Raw genomic sequence first — 21235 nt, forward strand, 5'->3', positions numbered from 1 at the left:
CTGTTCTGTGGCATCAGAAATGTGTTTCAGCTTGTAACAGAGACAGTCTTGGAAAATAATAAATACTTTTCAGTTAAAAACATTCAGTATCATTGGGAAGAATACAGTCTGTTTCTGGTTTTTGCTTGGTGCTTCAAGTAGCACACTTTCTAGAATGACTTGAAAGTACTCAAACAAAACAAAATTGCTTTCAATTGCAAGGCAGTAATAAGTAGTAGTGCCAAGACTTTCAGTCATTGGAAAAGTTAAAATCTTGGCAGTCTTCCAACATTAATTTTACAAGTGGAAAAAGAAAAGGACAACAACAAAACAAATGAACAAACAAAATCCCAACAAAAAAACAAGAAAAACAAAACAAACAAAAAACCCCAAACAAAACAAAAAAACGCAACCAAGAATGGGGCAAAGATATTTATTCTTTGAGCCATTAATCTTTTGTTTTCCGTATTAAAGGTTTATTTAATGATAATATTTCAGTTCCAAGAGGAAACTTTGATTTTTCGGTAATCCTGAACTGCTGACCTTACTTTTCATGAGTACTTTCTTTTGAGATTTATGACAGTTGGTATATTGTACTTAACTTGTGCATATACTAAACTCGGTCACATGACAGAAGCTTTATTGGAGAAACTGATGATGGACCTATAGTATTAAGCCTGACTCAACCTCCCAAATAAATGCCAGCATAACCTGGGAATGCCTGTCTTATTGCAAGGCTCCTTTGAATTTGGGGCCCCCTGAATGACATTCATGTTCAGTGCAGCCAGGTCATTGCATTTCTCCTCTATGCTGTAGGGCTGGTGGCACGTGGGATCATGAAATAAGTAGGTATTATAGTGCAAAATCTTTAAGATTATTTAGTTTTTCAGCAGTTTGGTGTAGTGGTTTCATGCTGAATGCATGAGTGAGTATCCAGTTTCATCAGGAAGTGCTTTCTTAGGTAAATGTTGAATTTAAAAAGTAGTCCTAGTAGGTCTAGTAATGAAACCTGGTTTTATTTACCTTACATAAAGGCACATTTATGTCTGAAGTTTTTCGTTTTTTCTTGTGAATGTTCTGGTGGGAGAGAGCTAATTATTTTGCTGTTACTTCCACTTTTGTATTTCAAGTTTTTAAAATGTGCAGTACTAACCATGATGTGGTAACTGCCTATGTATATATCTTTATCTATAGTAAATGTAACTTTATTCCTCAGTGTACTTTTTTTGTTGTTGTATGTGCATACGTACTCCGCAAACATCCTTGTTTGCCATCCTGTCCACAGCTGCCTTCTAGGTCTGCCAGGAGGATTGTGATAGAATTAAGTTGGTTTACTCTAGGGTGTGTTCATTTGAAAAGTTCTGCTATCAGATTGGCCATGTCAAGCTGATGGACAGAGACTGGCCATGAAATGATCGTCTTCTGTCCCTTATGCAGTATCCAAAAGATATTGTCTGTCCTCAGCGTGAGTTGTGATTTTATCACAGATCACTTGCTCTATACACATATTATTTCAAGACCAGTACATTTTCAAACAACAGATAAAATCTGGTTTTGTTCCATCAAAGAAGGAGAACCAGTATCTCTGCTTTTAGTTTCAAATTTCTCTCTGGTTGATGCAGAGCCAGCTGAGGGCTTTGTTCAGAAACATATCAAGTATTTGAAACAAGCACTGCATACTTCTTTTGTTTCTTCTTGTTTGCTTCTTTCCTCAATCAAAAAAACCCTGAACAGGTAGTTCTGAAGTTTGCGTTCCTCACACTTCTTGGCTGTATGTGCACATGACAGATTATTTCATTTACCTGGTTCCATGGAAGACATAAGACATTTTACTCTTATTTTTAAGTCAAAGAGCAAAGTTATACCTATGCTTTTGGAAGATAGTAGCCCGTGCTGTTAGTTCAGTTCTTGCCGTGTAGAACAGACAAGTCATTGTGTCTGGGGATTGCCTTGACATAAAGGGAAATACTTCCTTATGGAATAAGTATTTTTCTAGGGTTGTACATAATTGCCTTTACATTGTTTGCAGTTGAGATATTCAAGGCATACACAGGTGTTTCTGTGCTGCTTTTACTAATTTTATTACGTGTAATGATGAAGCTGCAGCAGCATGGCCTTCCACTTTAGAGCCATATAAAATGTATTTAGAACTTGAGCAGCTCAATCGATCGCTACTGATGAAAGGCCCTACTTCTGCTGCCTCCTGCCTATACCCTTGTGTACGCTCAGTTCTGAGCCAGGTCAAATTGCTAAACCAGTAGAAAATTAGCCTGAAAAAATGGGGAAAAGCCACATAAAAAATGTGAATGACTTTATGCTGGATGAACGTAATGGAACTACACAACTGAGAAGAGGTGAAAGAGAGAAAACAGGACCTCCTTCTTATAGCACAGTGAGCTGTTGTGAATCAGCTAATCTAACACCTAACTGTCCTGCAAGTGCCAGGTTCTGAGGCAGGTTTATATAGTTTGTACTGAGATCCATGCATCCCACTTTTCACTGTTACTAATGTCTGAGTTGGTTTGGGTCTATCTTTATGGGTGCACTGTGTCTCCCAGTGTATATTTAGGGTCTTCCACTCAACAGTCATGAAAGATGTTAAACCTGAAATGAACTTGTAACAATGCAACTACTTAAGAATATATTAAAAATATGATTTAGTCGGCTTGAAATTCTGTGGAAAAAAAAAGTTATTTGTGCTTCTTATGTATAGTTTATTAATTTCTGAAAAATATTTTTTTGTCAAAAATATTTTTGCTTGGACAGGTGAGTAATTTTAAGTCAGAGCATGGTCCCATCTTTCTTTCTTCTAATTTAGGGAGCAGATATAAAAATCAACAGTGGACTTTTGGAAACTGCCATCTTTTTATTTTAATTTTTCCCTTAGCACTTAAAATAACAAAAAACTCAAATCATGTAAACTTGTAGTAAACTTAATTAAATTACTTACATATATAATTTTGTCACATAAGATCAATATTGTGCATTATGATTTGTTTTCCTGGTCTATCCATAAGACTGGATGGACAACCTTCAACTATCTCATCTCTGCATTCTACTACCTTCTGCATTTGGCTATGGTGTGACTGTTGTATATTGTGTCAAACTTGAATGTCATTGGATGAAGGTTCAGAAAACAGATTCCTGTTGCTAAAACACTGGAACCAGGTGCTTCAGAGTTCTGTGGTACTCTGTCATTTCTCTTGTCACCTCAAACTTTTTTGTTTGACTGGCAAGCCTTTATAGGGGACAGAAATTTGATAGTATTTGACCCCTTGATATGGCAGAAAAATAACTTAGTACAATGCAGTGGGACAGAAGTTTGCTTTATGTTATGATTATTGAGACATCTACTTTTTTTTTTTTTAATAGATTGAACCATTCCCATTAGACTTGAAGTACAAGATACTCTGGGGAAATGCCTGCGTTGTAGTAGACATCAAACTAAGTGATGACAGCAGGCTCATTCTGATGTTGTGATCTATTAGTATAATAGTAGACTTTGCTGAATAGTTAAGTTTTGGGCACTGAATAGGCTTCAAGTAGTTATCGGTATGATGGCTTCTTTACAGGTATTACTATGGAAAACCAACTTTGATTCACTTGATTATAAAGAAGTTCTTAAACACCATATTAGAAGAACACATATTGATGATCCTCCTCATCTTCTTGATATTTACCCAAGGTCACCTCATCTCCATGATGAAAAACTTCAGTCAGTTGAGGTGAGTGCAAGAAGTACTCTAACATAGGAAACCAGAAGCTTTTGTAAATACTGCCTAACATTTATGGTTGAATGTGTTCTGTGTTTACTAGAGAACTTTTTGTTATGTGTAATATTTTGGAAGTGACAATAGCTTATGAATCCACATTAAGGTTACTAGGTTCGATGATGCTGTCAGATTTATCCTGGTGAATTCTTTTCATGCTCCTTGTGTAAGTCTGCACTCCACACCTGATTTAAACAAAACATAGGCTATGTCTGGTTTCTGCTGAAGTAACATGGCAAACTTGCAGAAGATATATGAATCTTCAGTGAGCTTTAGGATGCTACTCAAAATATATCATTATAAGCTGGACAAGGTGGCATTATTACTGCAAGTAATAACTTGATTAGTTGTCCCTCTTTGCAAGTCCTTTAGGTATTGTGAGAAGATCTTGATATCTACCCAAAAGTTTGGAAAACCTTTCTAGGCTTGCAGTGTGTTTTGTGGCACTATTCCTGATAATTTCATTCTGCAGCTACTTAGCTGCCAAACCTTTTACCAGCAACCCTTGGAAGTACTTGGAATTAGGGAACTAAAGTGAAATGTCAAATATTCTGTCAGTATTTGGAAAGTCCTGTGTTTGTCAGGTTGTCTGAAAGCTATGCTATAAAGTTAAACAGTACTATGCCTTAGACAAGACCATCGTTTATGCTAAAACCCCAGTGACTGTCCTTGGTAGGTCTGGCTAGCTTCTGCATGGGATTCCTCGTACTTTTATCTCTTCTTTCATGTTCTCCAGGTACCTCTTGTGTCCAAGAGCTGTATCTAATGTAAATCTAGGAACTTTTTGGTTGCTGTTATAGATTAATAAGAGTCCCATAGAAATTCAACATTGCCTGGTTTTGTTCATATAAAATGCAGACACTGCTGCCATGGTGTTTGTTTCCTGCGCAGACTTTTAAAACATTCAGATTTGAGGATATTAAGCTTTTTGTGTGTGTGTATGCAACTTTAGTATAAAGATGGAAAATATTTTGGTGGAGGAAGGGAGCCTTAACAGAATCCATCACTTAATATTTTCATGTGTCTGGTTCTGTTGTCAAGTTGGATGTGAAGCTTTCTGATGCTTATTTTGGTCAGAACAAGAGCAGGACAATTGCGTGTATGAGAAGCTTCATAATCAAAATTCTCTGCCAGACTGTCACATCCACTGTAAGGTCAATGAATGAAGATAACTGGTAGCATCCTTCAGTATAGGTGGTCAGTGCTGGAACAAACTCAATCACAGCATTTGTCAGCAGATTTAAACCACTCTTGCTGCATCAAGAGTTAGCTCCAAGACCCATTCAAATGGCACCCAGTTATAACACATGCTAAATGAACACAGGAGCTTATAGCTGTAGGGTTTAGTTGCTTTCATTTCAGGTCAGCTTTTCCAGACTTCTGCTCAGATGCTTAGCGAAGGTATGAATATTCTCTAAAGCTATTTTCCAGTTGGTTTTGGTTTTTATTCTTTGCCTACCCACTGCTCGCCCTACCCCCCCAGTCCCAGGTAATTGAGGAGCTCTGGAAAGCATTAATTAATTCAGGCTTAAGTTAAATTAAGTCTAGGAAGCATCTCATTACCAACACTATAAGGGCACATAAAGGAAATTTGGTGGTTGAATGTCAAGAAATTATTTATCAGGTAGTTTTGACAGATTTCACTTAATGTAATGTTTGCATTTCTGCATGCCTGTGACATTTGTAGTTTATAGGCTTCTGGGTCAGCTGCTCCCTAGTAGTAAAAGGTTTTTATAACTTTGATGTTTGTCATAGTATCGTTTTGGACTCCTGTGGTATCTTTTCCGTCCTGACTTCAGGATTTCAAGAATAAGGTTACTGTGTTTAGTTTGCTATTAACATCACGTTATCTGTAGAGTATCTTGCTCTCAAATAAACATGAGGTATATTATATTCTTTGAGGCAGAACAGTGCTTATAGTTTCAACAAAACTGATATTACTGTAATGTACTATATTTTTATATTCCCAAGGTAAATAATAATGATTAGGATCATCCCAGCTTATTTTCAGAATTGATGTAATAATATAATAGTTTAGACAGTGTTAAAGTGATCAAATGTTATTTCTCTTTTCCTTTTTTATTACCCTTCTTGTCTGTCTCAGCAACAATTATGGTGCTTTGTTGTGCTGAGGAAGAATGGACCTCGCCATCTGGACAGAGACATAATTTTTCTAGAAAAATTCCACCAGCGGTAACATGCTTTGGTAGCACTACGGTTCAAGTTTTTCAGTGTTGCGTCTTCCTAAATATTTCCTCCTGTAACTGAAAAATACAGCATTTCTAGCTCCACAGTATATACTGTTGTTTGGAGAAGAAATGAAGAAAAATATTTGTCTCTCTTCTCAGTTCAAACAAACATACTTTTTTTTTTTTTCTTTTTTTTTTCTTAAGCATCCCAAGTTCTTTCTAGCAACAGGCAATAGAGAGAATGTTAGTACTAGGCAGTTCCATTGCAACATCACTCTCACTTTTCTGTGGCTCATCGTGTTTCTAATATACCAGGGAAAGGAGGACTTGAATTGCAGACATGTCAGTTAGAGGGAGCTTTTGGAGGTCTGGTCTTGTTGCCAATGGTACATCAAGTCAGCCATGGTTTTGTCTAGTTAGGGGGCCCTTGAGGACAGACAAAGCTTCCCCGGTCTCTCTAGGTGATCTGTTCCAGTACTGCATAGCAATTATAATGACACAGTTTTTCCTAATGCCTGTTCTGCACCTCAGACAAAATGCAGAACTGCTTGATTTCTGTTTAGTTTTTTTTTTTTTTTTCATGAGAAACTGGAGAAGATGATTGATCTTGACTAAATTGAAGTAACAGTATTTGTAAGAGACTTGGTAACATGTGCAAGAGTCATAGGCAGACAGTTCAAATATTGGATATTTAAAAGTGTAGGTGACCTTTTAAGGTTTCCTACAAGCCACTACAATGTCATCTATACACTTGAGATGTGTTATACAATGCCCTGAGTTATACTGAGCTGCTTAAATATAGTCCCGTCTATAGCAGGAATGAAGATGGATTGCCTTAGGACAAAATTCAAGGTGACAGAACACAGAAAGTTCAACAGATGTACAGGTGAAACTCAAGAGGGAAGTAATTCTATCCATGCTTTTTAAGTTCCTAGTGTTTCATGCCTCTCCAAGTTTCTTACTGCTTTTGGAGAGTCGTTGTTCCTCTATCCCTGCTTGCCTCCATGTGACAAGGTCCCTGATATTCCAGAACTTGCTTCTGTGAAAACGGTACTCACAAAATGGCGCTGGCTTTGCTTAGAATGTATTTAGCTGAGTTTAGAGAGACAGTTATAGTGTTTTCACATATCACCACTTGCAATTGCTGTTTTCAATGAAAAAGCTCCCACAAGGGCATTAAGAATTGCAGGTATCACCTGGTATTTTATGTTCAGGGTAGCAGCTGAAACATGGAGCTTGAGCGCACTTTCACCTCTTAGAACTTTTCCTCACTCGCTCTTTAAAGATGTACACAGAGCCAGTAATATCTACGATACCTTCTCTTATTTTTTTCTCTCTCCCTGCTACTTTCTGAAGCATAATTAACTTTTACAAGAAATTCCTTACTTGTGTTTCCTCTTCTTCAGACCAGCAGTAACTTGAATGTTAAGTGTTGAATTTCATGCTCTTCACTTATAAATCTTTACAACTGTTCTCCAACTGCACTGATCAATGTGATTCTTGAATATTCAAGTAAGTAGGGGTTTAAAGGTTATCACTACAGTTATTTAGAAAATTTGCAAATCTAAGTAAATTATTTGTTCTCTGAAGGCATCTACTTTTTTCCATTGACCATAGAGGTAATCCTGAGTGACCATCTCAAATACAGATATCTAGCAGTATGTCTGTATTTAGCTGAGGTAAATACCAGTCATTTCCTCTCTGAGATAAGGTTCATTTGAGGATATCTGAAAATATTATGTTTAGTAGGTAATACCAAAACAAATGTATTCCACTTGGTGACAGTTGTATTTCTGAATTTCCCATGTTTGTACATAATTAATCTTTTATGTACTAGAGACCCCATTGAAGTGGATGGAAAATAAAATACATTTCATTTGAAAACATAGCACTGAGGTTTTTAACACATTAAAATGTGTAGAGTTTATATCCTGAGCACAAAAAGCTACTCTTGATTTAGTTTCATCTTAAAATTTTCAGTGTAACTTTCGTTGTATTTTCTTAGATGAAGGAATCCAAATATACACTAGGTGGCAGTAGAAATAAGAATATGTAGCTTGCTTGGCTCCAGGGCTCCAGTCTAGCAAAAAGAAGAGTATTTAATCAAATTGAAAGTTGAATTTCTTCTCGGTGTGTTTGGAGAGACTATTTCACAGCTAGCTACATCCTAGAAATACTTTGTGAGAGACATTTAAAGCTTCCTCTTTAATTTTTATAAATGCGTTTCGTAAGACATTGGTATTATATAAAAAGTAAATGTTTAATAGAATTAAAGTGAATGGGGGGTTGAGATTGGATATACGTTATTAAAATCAACAGACAGGTATCTGTAGGGGCATAATCATTTACTTAAAGCATATGGCTGAGAATCATGTAATTACTGGGCCTGCTGCTTTTGTTGCTCCCCTAATTCTCTGTCCTAACCAGTGATCCTGATTCCTGCCTCTCACTTTTTTTCCAAATAATATATTTTGATTTTGCTTCACTTTAGTCTTTAGAAATCTCTAATTTCTTAAATGAAAGGTTCTGTAAAACCTTCCTTCAAATATATATTTTTTGTGTTATGGTTTAAAATGTGATTATTGTATCATCATATTGGAAGAAGATAATGAAAATACATATATATCAGTTCACCAGATAGTTAAAGGAAAGCCTTAGAGTGTTATGGAAAATCAGTAATATATGACAGTTGTCTCTACCTTGCTTTTTAGTCTTCTGGTTTTTCTTTCTTGATTTTTAAAGCTAAGTTTTTTCCAAATGTATTTGGTGAGATTGAGAGCTAACTACATCACCTTGCCAGGAAATGCCAAGTCATTTGGAACTTTTGCACTTAGATTCATTCCACAACCTCATTAGTTTTTAGTGCAATATTAAACACAAATATTTACAAGAAGGGCTTAGCTACAAGCTTTCATGATTTTGTGTTCTTTTTTTTTTTTTAGGCATTTCTAACTTGTTGCTTAATGATTTTACATATCTGTATATAGAGATATATATTTTAATATGACCTATAACAGTTCCTGCACCCCTAGTCAGTGTTTACAATACCCCTCAAATTCCCCTTATCTCTGATAAAGATTTAAGCAGGACTATATGCAGAGGAGACTTTCATTACAGCTTCAGGATATGACACTTCCCCACAAGGAGCACATTTTCTGAAATTAATCATACCATGTATTTATTTAGCAGACCTGTATAAAGAAAAATATTTAACTAATTCTACAATGTATCTCTGATTTGTATAACAAGGAGATATTATCTCAAAGAAGATGATCCAAGAGCTATTGGTAATAATACTGCAGTAACTTCTCTACATTATTGATAGGTGATAGGCACCTGCTGTCCCTGTTCTGTCTAGTCTTGTAGGTGCAGGGAGGCATATAAGAAAGATGGGGACAGACTTTTTGAGAGGCCTGTTACAATAGGACAAGGGGTAATGGTTTTAAACTAGAAGAGGGGAGATTCAGACTAGACATGAGGAAGAATTTTTTTATATTGAGGGTGATGAAACACTGGCACAGGTTGCCCAGAGAGGTGGTAGATGCTCCATCCCTGCAGGCATTCCAGGCCAGGCTGGATGGGGCTCTAGGCAACCTGATCTAGTTGAGGATGTCCCTGCTTATTGCAAGGGGGGATGGACTAGATGACCTTTGAAGGTCCCTTCCAGCCCAAACTATTCTATGATTGTCCTCTCCTTTTCAGGACATAAATGATGCATGTCAGGAAAAGATTTCAGGTTCAGCTGCCAATAGTATGCTGCAAGCATGCCAGCCATTGACGTGTAAGGTTCTTTGAATCCTGGTATCATGAAGCTGGGTGATTGGAACTTGAATGCTGTAGTTAAACACAAGTGCATGCTAGAAGCTTGTGTTTTGGTGAAGTTTGAAGATCTGTGGAATAGTTTTTAAGCCTATTTTAGCTGAAGTGGGAACAAATTTTTTGTGAACTAGAGGCAAGCTAGAGCAGACAGTATGGGGGCTGCAAGCACATGATAGCTACAGCTTGCCATAATTATTTTGTTTGTAGCTACAGAAAACATTAACTTAGTCCAGTACTAAAACTTTACTAGCAATGGTAGCTTGGTAATCCATATAACTCTAGCTTTACCCTATTTCCACTCTGTGCTACAGTACCAGTGTTGATTTGACTGCCTGAGGTTGTTCACTGCTTTAAGGACTACATTTTAATATAGTACAGACTTTAATATGTCTATGTCAATTTAAGTGTAGGAGGCACTGTAACTTAGCAGGAGCATATGCAAAAACTTTCTAAAGCACTTGCAGGTGGCAGTTACAGAGTTGGGAAGTTTGAATACTTTCTACTGTTCATCAATATTGGTCACAGTTAATTACATGGTTTCAGCTTTGGGGAGGTTTTTAGTTAGCTGTCCTACTAGTTTGAAATGGATGTACTATTTGTAACTTCATTTTTATTGACTTGCCATAAAACTGAACTTCTTAATACTTGTACCTCTTGTGGTTGGAATCTCTGAGTTAGTTTTGGGTGATGAATGTTTATGAAATATAAATTATATCTCTGTAATAAATGTGTATCTGGATTATTTTTCAGTATTATGATTGCATTTTACATGGTTGGGGGTAATGTTCTGTCTTTATTTTTACAAATTTTAAAGCCTGTTTCCAGTCTTTATTGAAGAGTGATGCCTTGATGTATCAAACGGTCTTTTTATTTCAGTCTTATTTCTCTTTCTCCATTGGTGCTGAAATAATAATTATTATAATGAATTTTCAACAGGTCAACCCTGCCTTTGATGTGACTAATACACAAACACTTGACCCACCTGTCATCGAGATCAGTTCCTCTTCATCTTTCAGTACTCCAGTAAGTTGCCTTCTGAGAGTGATGGGTGGCGGCAGGAAGACAGGATATAGCTTAAACTAACGTATTATTGGAAATGTGCTCTTTTCTGTCTCTATGAATAAAATATATATTTTTTTAACAGTTGACAACTGGTCAGAGCTCAGTATCCTGACTTTCAATTTAAGCTTTTTTTTGCAGTTCCCAAGGCTAACCAGAAGATGGTGTAATAGCAAAGCTTTCAGTAATTTAACCCATATACCTAAGCAGACATTCTAATTATAAGCCCATGTTAATTATTGATATAGCTAAATATTATTGTTAAAAATTTGTGGCTTATTCTCAGACACTTTTGGTAACTCTGTCTTGATCTGCAAATAATGGGAAACTCAAAGAATAGTTGCCTTGTTGATAAAAATCCAAAAGCGATATTTTAGTTTTTTCTCCTTTTAAGGCATCTAGTAGCTCTCTAGGAGGAGAAAAAAAAAGTAACACATTTTAAGACAGAATCATATGATTAGATGCTTCTAGTGTTAGCTTTTCATATGACATTGGTATGGCATGTGGGAGGAAAGGAAGGCAGTGTTTTAGCAGTGGTTTCGTAGGAGGAGAAATATGCTCTCCTGGTATGAAATCTAAAAGACGTACTGTTCTTGAATTAGGTTAAAATGAGAATTTCTCTTTTAGCTCTGAATCTGTTCCTGTGAAGGCACAAATTGTATCTTGGGCAATTTTAGTTACCAAAACAAGAGTTTGTGTGTCTGAAGGGTTAATACATATAAATAGGCAGCAGGTGTGGCTTTTGCTGTTCTATTTTGTCATGAATGCTTTATAAAAAGGTATGTTGTGAAGGTATTTTATAAAATTCTTTGAGATCATTTAGTGCAGATCATGGTACAGTGGTCCATGTCTAAGAGAAACTTTTGCTTCAAAGCAAATAATCATATAATAACTTATATTTAAGAGAGAAGAATTTATTATCTTTTAAGGTTTAGCAGTTATGTTGTGTTTTCAACATGAAAATATAGTTCTTTAAGTTAATTTCTGTCAAAAGTAATTTGCAGGCTTACAGGAATCTCTTTAGTAGGCTTGACAGTTTATTGTGGTGGGTATAATGTATTGGCTACATACCACTTTAAAATCTTCTGTATTCATTACTTTCTTAATGCTGATCACAGAATTAAAATTTATAATTACACTGTAATTCTTTGCTACATAGCTATAAATCTGCCAATAATTTTAATTAATTTTTTTAATATGAGAGAAGTTTATAAAACTTTATGCCCAAAACTCATAGTAGGAATAAGTTGGCCCACTAGAGACAGCGTCCTTTAGATTGCTGGCTGGCTTTTCACAGTCATCTTCATTACAAAAATTTCACTTCAAAATTCATGCCTTTTGACTGTGTCAGTAATCAACACATTTTCTTTCCATTATCTTGATCTTCTGTTCACCATAGATTCTCACCTTTTGGTATCTCAGCATTCACCATCTGCATCTTTTTTTCACCTAGCAACTTTTTCTGTATCCTCGTTACTCGGACTACAGCCTTAAAGACAACTCGCCTGTCCAACACACCACAATTGACACAAATCCAGAAACCATTTCCATGTGTTCTCTACCACTAGCATCCTTCCTTCCCCATAGTAAGTAATGCTTTCCCTAACTTAGCCAACCTGTCTGATCCCCTCTACTTCCTAATGTTAGCTCATCTTTTAGTGTCATCATCCTGTCTAGTGTCTGTCTGCTGCACTAGCAGCTTCTGTTGTTTGAGGAATTATGACTTGTTTCTTAATCAGACTGGTCATCTAGCCTCTTTGAGTCTGGTTTCCAAAGGCTCTGCATCTCTGTGACTTTAACCTTTCCATCTGAAACTGCCTTGATTTCCCTAATGTATAGGGGCCTTTTCTATTGAGGCTTCTTGTGTTCTTCATAAGAATTAAAGGGAGAGAGACAGATGCTGGATTTCTTCCCACTCCACATTCACTGTTGGATTTCCTTTTGATTCCACCTCCCCCCAGGTTCTCTTATTCTAATGGTTATCAAAGACAATATCACTGTACAATTTTTTCTTTTTCTTTCCCTACAAACTTGTCAGGACCCATCTTAAAGCTGTTTATGGCTTTTTGGTCCTGCTTCTACTGGAAGAATGCTATTCAAATGACTACAAATCTTTCATCAGATTGCCAGTTTAATTTACAAATGTCCTGTCTATACCTATTTCTTCTTTTTGAAGTGTCTTTCTCTAGCTTAAGCAGTTCTGCCCTTCTGATATGTGTGGAGAGAAAAATGCACTCTTCATTTACATATCTTTTAGGTTTCTTGTTCAGCGTCTTTATCTGTCATGCATGTAACACAACAAGGCCCTAAGGGTTATTTACAAATCACTTTGGCAAGTCCCTGGGCCTCTGGAAGTAGCTAATCAACATATGTGCTTTGATTTTTTTTTTTCCACTGAAGAAGAGTGGCACAGCCTGTCTTGGATCACCGTCTCAAGTATTTAAAGACTGGTATAAGTAACAACTTTGAAGCCTTTGTAGGATCAGTGATGAGTTCCCTGAAGCCCCTCCCCAGGAAGATCTTCAGGGAGATTGGAAGTCTATACAAAACCTCATAATGTTTTGTTGAAAGGCTATCAAAATTCCTAATGATAAGCGGGAGAACTCCCATAGATCTTAAGCTACTCCAGAAAGTAGGAGAAAGATTCTCTCTGAGAATCTTTTCTTCAGCTATTGGAACATAATATGATTTGTGGCAGTGCAAAAAGGTATTCCTTTTCTTCTGTAAAGTGTTGTTAATAAAAATGATAGAGCAGTATAGGTAGGGAGAGATGTCTGGAGTAATTTCATCTAACCTCCCCTGTAAAGCAAGGCCTGCTTGGATCAGCTCCACTTCATTTGTTAATATGTGTAAGGGTGCAGATTCTACCACCTACCAGCTTGCTCTGGTGTTTAACTGGTGAATTTTTCTTTTTATATAAAATATAGCTAGAATTTCCTATGTTCTACCATGTGTGTTGCCTCTAGTCCTATCACAGTGGTCCCCTAATAAGTGTCTGGCTCTATCTTCTCTCTGTCCACTCACTAGATACTTGAGATGGCAGCAAGATCTCCCTGTATCCTTCCATTTTAAGGCTGAACAAATCTGTTTCTCTGCCTCTTCTAGTATATCATGTGTTCTAGCCCCCTCACCATCTTGCTCACCCTCTGCTGGACTTGCTCCAGGATGTCAATGTCTCTCTTGTATTGAGAAGCCTGAAACAGGACACAAAACTCCGATAATTAAGGTTCAGCGAAGTATCATTTTGTATCTATTCTTGACAACAGTCTGCCCCAAGGAGGTTTGAAAAAGAAATGTTTGAAAATTTAACACTGTTGATTCTTCATTGGGAATTTAAAATATATTTTTAGATACTCTCTTAGCAATTCATTTTTATTTTGATCTGTATCTGTACGAGGAAATACCGGTATTTTCTTTTCCTTCCACTCCTCCACTTCTTTTCAAGGAATTTTAATTTGTTGCTTCATCAAAGCCAACAGTCCATAACTTCCATTTTAAAAACCTACATAAGTAGGCATTTTTTCTTGCTTCAAAGACTAAGCCAAGATATGGAGATATGGAAGTTCTCATAGGGATTTTGCTAGAAAACACTTAACATGTTTAGAATTTAGAGAGTTTAATAATTTATCTTTTCAGCTTGTGTTCTGTCTTAAAGCTGTAAAGCCAGTTCTTTTTGATCATAGAGAAAAACCTGGTTTCATCAAAGATTCACACTGATGCAACTTCCTTTGTAAACTTAGTGAAGGGAATATGATCATTGTGTCAGTGGAAAAACTTCAGTGTAATCTTCAGTATGGAGCTGCTTTCTTTTGGACTATAATTACAAAAACTTTAAGAATTCCTGTCTGTGTATTATTACTGTCAGAAAAATAGCTTTGAATTTGATGATTCATTTATTCAGTTCTCCTGTGTGTTACTGAAACCAGTGTAAACACAAGCTATATATGCTTAACTAACTGGTATTTGTGTAATGCCCTGACTTCTTCAATGGTAAGAGCCTTCATATGTTGCAGTTATTAAAAGTGAGGCGTGTTCTAGCCTTTCACACTCTGAAAATGTTCACTGAATTGGGGTCAGGGTTTGTGGGTGGGGTGGCTGTTTCTCCTTTCTATCTCATTGAAGACCCCAAACACATTACTGTCTCTCTCCCACCCCTTCTCAGAGCATCAAGCTGCTTAATGTTGCCTTTGTTTTTTGGGCTCTTGAAAAGGAGAAACTGGAAATCTTATTTTCCTTTGGGACTATTTCCTCTTGTTTCATCCTCTGATTTTACTTACAGTTTTTAGGGAGGTTGGGTTTTTTAAGTCTGTAAGGCAATACATCAGTAATCTCTGGTCCCTGATAAGATGTTGGGAACAAGGGAAAGTTGATGATGTCTTGGTAGTTTTTACTGATAACAGCAGGAAATCGCTGTACAGGCTCTCTAATGTTCCATCCCATGACCTTGCTCATGTAAACAGGATTTGGAAGAAGCAAAGCAATGTACTGTAATCTGGAAGTCAGAATGTCTGCACTGGCTGGGAGATGTTTGCTGTTCTTTTCCAGTGCTAGTTAACAGTGAAAACAAGACAAGTTTATTGTTCATTTACAGTACGATTTCTACGAAGTTAAGACTAAGTTAATTGTTGGAAAGGGAAAGATAGGATGTTTCTTTTGCCTCAAAGAGGAACAATTCTTATGTTTTAAAATAAAGTGACCACATAAATTCCACCCCCCACACTTGTAAAATGTGAAAGCAAATAAGAGTACGTGCAACTTCTATTCCCTCTGGGTAAGTCAGCGTATAAACTGCATTTGTAGTGGGTGATGTGATGCAAAAAATTGAAGTATCTGTACTCTCAATTTATCCTATACATGTTGCTTCTGCACTATGTATGTCAGGGTTTAGATGTCTTTGACTTTGTTTTCTGCCTTTATTTTGAGTATAACAAAAAAAAATCCCCAACCCAGAAAACAACCGATATATTTTGCAAAGACAGCAATTATGAATCCAAAATTTGCATCTAGTTATTCCATCTGTGTACATCTGAAGGCTTAAACAACTGTTCTTCGTCACAGGAATTTCATTTGAAAAGACCTTGGAATAATGTCTCTTCCTTGCATGGCTTAGCACAACTCCAGATTCCTGTAGAAGAGGATGACAAAAGAAATTTTATCTTAAAAGCTAAAAACACTACATATTTTCCTTAACATACAACTTCAAATTTATTCTGATTTGCATCCTTTCTTGTCTCCAGTCTTACATGGAAATAAATATCAACTATCTTCAGTGAGGTTAAGGGGAGGGGAAAAGGAAGAAAGGAAAGAATAGGAATTTTATACATAGATCATCTGCTCTGGGGCCCAAGTCCAGTTCAGAAGTGAACAGCCAGTAGAGCAGAACTTATATGGCACCTCACTGTGCACAGTGGTTGCCCTTGTTGCTTGTTATAGTTCAGCCAAAAGCACAACAGTTTTCTGTGGTTCGTGGATATCAGACTTCCTTGGGGCCTTGGACATTCAGCCCTTCACTTTAAACTCTGATCGTTGCATGATATTCATACATTTTTCTCCACTGAAGGAAAGTTCTCATGCTATCCCTTTGAAAGGAAGACTGGAATCATTGTCCTCTAAGAAAAAGATAAAATTGTCCTGTTTGTGTTTCTTGTCCAAAACTCAGTTGCCAATTAGACTGAACTCTGCATTTAGGAGTGGTCCCACCAGTAGAAGGGCTTTGATAAAAATTGACAGTTCCCAGCCTTTCCCATTTCCTTACCTTTCTTGCTCCCAGAGACAGAAATAAGAAAGGCCACTCCCTGAGTAGCTGTAGATTTTTTTTTTCATAGACTGCCATTCTTCTGATTACCAGCAAATGCATATTTGAATAAACTGCCAACTCTGTGATCTGAACTCCAAATGAAATTAGGGAATAGTCTTCCTCCAAAGTTTTGGCATAAAACTGTCTACACCTTTTCTGTCAATGAGCATAGCAAGAACTTTCAAACAGGCTCTGAATCTCTTATGCTAGATCTTATAAAAACATAGAATAAATTCTGTTAATATAAATAGAGGAGCTCAAAGTGTTCAGTGTGGTAGAATAAAAATAAAAAATTGTAAACTCCACTCTAGTGTCTTTGCAAATGAATCTTTCTCTGTCCAATCTTGTTTTTAGACAAGCAATTTTTAGTGTCATCTTGGCTTACAGGACACTCCAGACAGACCTTTCTACTCTTCACATGCTATGCAGGTACAGTGTGTGAGGCTGGGGAAAGAGGATAAGCTGCCTTCTCCCCACAGCTAAACAGGTTCAGCTGCTCTCAGGGAAGGAAAGTCTCCCATTCCTCCCAAAGGCTGCACCTCATCCACCTGGAACAACCATGAGGCCGCAGAGATCGACTGTTCTGATGCCCAGCTTGGGGCCTTCTGAAAGTGTGGTGTGTACAAACAAACCAGCTCATCTTCTGTCGCAAGTGCCAAAAGGATTGAAGTGTTTGGCACATTGAACAGTGAATTTCTAAACTTGCATTTTGAGCCTCTTTAAAAGTGCAGGCATGTTTAAAAAGATTTGTGTGCTTAATCGTGAAAGCAATATGCTTTGATACCACTAGCATCGAATAACATGAAGGTGAACTCAAGATTTGTAATAAAAGAAGAATATGACCCAAATGGCCCTTGTGTTTTGCAGTGGTGCTATTCTAACACAGCGTGTAGCTGCTGGTTTACAAGGAGAGAACAGGAAATGTGTTGTGCTGCTACATAATTAGGTAATAATACATGTCTTGATGTTCCTTAATAGGTTTCATTATATTCTTTGAGTGAACTGGAGCTTGAGAGAAAGTCAGGTTTTCATTGGAGACAGAATTCTCAATTTGGGCACTAGAGAGTGCAAGAATATAATATTTCCTATACTATTTTTAGCCTGCTTTCCTGAGGAAGTGTACCTTATGAAATTACACTGTTTATTTATCTGTCTCTGTCCTATCTCCCTAATATTATTTTAATCCAATAGTCAGTGTTGTGGTTTGTTGTGTGTTTTTTGTGTTTGTTTTGTTTTTTAACTAAATTTGGAGATAAGCAGTTAGTAAAATAACAAAACATTAGTGCTGCCACTGAAGAAAAAGCCAGTGGGATGTGACACTGAATTAACTGATAGTGAACTAGGCATGGGCCAGCTACTGGTGACCTGCCGTGTAAGAGTGTCACAGCACATACAGGGGGAACTTGAGTTGCTGTAGGACAGGAAGCTCAGGGGAGGAGGGACCTAAAAGGGGAAAAAAAGAAAAAAAATCTATATCCCACCGCCTTCACCATATAAAAGATTAAGTTTCAATATTTAATTTCCTCACAAGGCAGTTTGTTCAATTTTGTTGCTTTTGCCAATAGTGACACTATTAACAAATGCAGTTGCTGGACTATTTTTTGGTTCAGTTTTGTGGGATAACTGGCTTGCTATAGATGAGTTTCAGAACTGGCAATATTTTACTTTGTGTAAGATCTTACAGCAACAATGCAGTGCTTCAGGAATTCTTTTCAAGTTGATCCATGTCTGTATATTGTTCCTGTAGCAAATCAGCACATTTCTGGGAACTAGAGGGATGGAAGTTCCAGGTATTATTTCTGTTTCAACTTCCTGAGATACTGTATGTGTACGCTCTGACCTTGTCTGCCCAAGCAGTGTTTTCCCCTGCTTTGGGTGGGAATCTAAGCTGCATTCACAGTTCTCACAGCTGATTCTGTGGCATGCAGAAAATGCCCGACAGCTATCAGCCCACACATCCAATAACAACTGGTTCCTTCCTCTTCCTGGGGAAGAGTAACATCCTCTGAGAAGAACTGTCCCCTGAGGAATGCCGGAACAGCAGCAAGCCTTTCACACAGGAAATTACTACTATAGCACTTGTAGAAAAGTGTTTCTGTCACTTGGATTGTCAGTCCATAATGAGCTTCCTGCTGACCTAGATGATGATTTACTACTGATATACATGCCATTTGTGAGTCATTTAGCTTAATGGAAGTTAATGAAGTTAGCATTCAGTAGCTCTGTTACTCTCTAAACACCTGTTTTATTTTTTTTATGCAGTAGCACAAGTTAAATTTTGAACTTCTTAGTATTCATGGGACTTTATACTTCTAAAATTGCACATGTTGTGAGACTGAGAAGCAAATGTTTGGATTAGTCCACAGTGCCTGACTCTTAGAGAAGGTTGCAACGTTTTATTTTTGTTTATCTTAGGTTGGATAATAGAGCTGTGCTACAGATCAAGCATGTCAGAAAACAAGATACTAAAACTAAAATACTGCCCTTGAATTACCCTCTGTTCTTAAATACTACTGGACCCTAAATTTAGCACAGCCTGCTTGCAACTGTGGTAGAACCTTGAATATAATGGTTATATTTATTTTTCACTTTATGTTATGCAAAATGATTAATGCAGGTTTGTTATAAAAGCAAAACACTTCAATACTCTTTATTTTCTTATTTTTCCTAAGTGACAGTGCTTGTATTTATCACTTAGATTACAGTGATATCTAAACCCAGTGGGTGCTTTCTGCCTAAAAGCTTGTTTGAGTGTTTTCCAAATATATCAACTCTTCTAATACAACACATCTCTCCTTGCAAACCATGCTGTGTTACTATCTAGTTTGCTGTAAGACATGTAGTTACTTGCTTCATGTGAGATAATGGAAACTCTGAGGCAGATCCAAAAATTTCATAGGTTGCTTAAAACAAGACTGAGACTTTTCAAATAAGATTCAGCACGAAGGGCAAAAATGTTCCTTCATCAGTTAGGTGTTTGATACAGAAAAGTTCTGAAAGCAGCTTGGTTTGTACATTCCACCAAAATAGTTTGGGAATCAGAAATTAGGTAGGACAATGCTAAAGGATGATTTCATAGTCATTTTAACTTAACAACTGGTTTTGTCTGGTTAATTCCATCCAAGTCAATTCGCTAAGCTGCTCAGCTATCCGAACACTAATACCAGCACAAAGGAAATAATCTCCAAATAATTTTTTCTCATTAAGTAGGAGACTAGTGCTGGCTGTAACCTAACTGGGGTTGACCAGTGTCCGTGGACTCGTGTATCCAATGTGATTGTCCTGGAACATCTACAGATGTGTTTCACGCGTGATGCATCTGAACATATTTCTTAAGATGCAATGGAAAAACACAAGCTAAGGAGGTGGTAGTAATGGCTTCCTTTTTTCAGGTGGTAGGTGTGTTGGCTTCAGTTTTTCAGCCTAAGAGGATTCAGTTTGCTTTCTTCTGTCTGCATGGCTGTAACTTAAACAGCAGGTAACTGCGACAAAAGCTGAATGGAGGCAGCTTCATCCTGTGTGCTTGAATTTGAAGCACTGTAAAGTAAAATCTCAAAGTATGTGGCACCAGAGGAAAGCAAGTGAGAAGCAGTTCACGGTTGGTGTTTAGGGTATTCTGGAGGAGAAACTCTGGATTCCATCGCCCTTATGCATTTTGCAATAAATAGTGTTTGGGGGAGGAGAAAACAAAGAAAAATGTGGATCTGAGTGATTGTACTTCCTGAGTGCAAAGGTATCACTTCCTCACTGCCCATCGGGTACCTGAAGTGCAGGCATTGCGATACGACTCTGAGTTTTGACTATTGCAGTATTTTTATTCTAGAGGAAACCCCCTTTCTTGGCACAGATTTAAGATAATTAATTACTTTATCTTTAACCTGTTCTTAGATAAACCAGTGTCAGATGTTCCTCACTGAAAATATTACTCTTCCAAGCCACGATTCATTCTTATAGGTGTTTCCTCATTTCTCGCACATCTTTTAGGGTGGTAATTCTGTGTCCATACTTGCAATTTCTGCCAGTGTAGTGTAACAGTGTAATACTACCTTTTGCTCAGTGCTCTTCAGCTAGTTAAAACTATGTGTAAGAAGTTACTGTAAGTCTTCACTCAACCTTATAAATCAAAGTTTCATAATTTCACTCAGTTATGTATTATATTATTGTAATTCTTTTCAACACCTCTGCTTTCTGTAGTGTATTCCTCTAGGGTGTTTTCATCTGTGAGATCTTACATGTGTACATAAAGTTGCAGTTGGACAGCTGAATGAAGTCAGATCTCCAAGTAATCCTGACTATTTTAGTAGTTTCCAGTATGCCTTTTGTGTTGTCCGTCAACTTGAGCTTCCAGATCGCTGGTACGTTTTGCATGGGACTAAAACAAGAATGGATTTCAGCATAATCACTAAAAACAGCATAATTCTGTAGTAATCTTCTGATTTAACTGGTTTTGAAGGAACACTAGCTAGATAATTGACTTCATAGTGCATTACAGCCTAAAATGTGTTAATTAAAATTGTAGCATGCGTATCATGTGGGTTTTTTTAAAAAGTACTTCTGTCAGGAACAGTTTGAATATTTCATTATTACTTTGACAGATGATTTCTTTCTCAGACCGTATTGAT

At 37.0% G+C, this 21235-nt stretch overlaps 1 protein-coding gene across 1 annotated transcript in view; it reads left to right on the top strand.

Annotated features, from left to right (window-relative positions):
* Positions 1–21235, top strand: part of POC1B (POC1 centriolar protein B) — a 55701-nt gene that overhangs the window by 15001 nt on the left and 19465 nt on the right. Inside the window, exons 9-10 of the mRNA XM_082065786.1 lie at positions 3552–3704; positions 10694–10780. Of these exons, the coding sequence (XP_081921912.1) occupies positions 3552–3704; positions 10694–10780 (240 nt within the window). The remainder of the gene's footprint in view (positions 1–3551; positions 3705–10693; positions 10781–21235) is intronic.

Source organism: Streptopelia decaocto (genome assembly GCF_964273445.1).
Source record: "Streptopelia decaocto genome assembly, chromosome: 1".
Taxonomy (NCBI): domain Eukaryota; kingdom Metazoa; phylum Chordata; class Aves; order Columbiformes; family Columbidae; genus Streptopelia; species Streptopelia decaocto.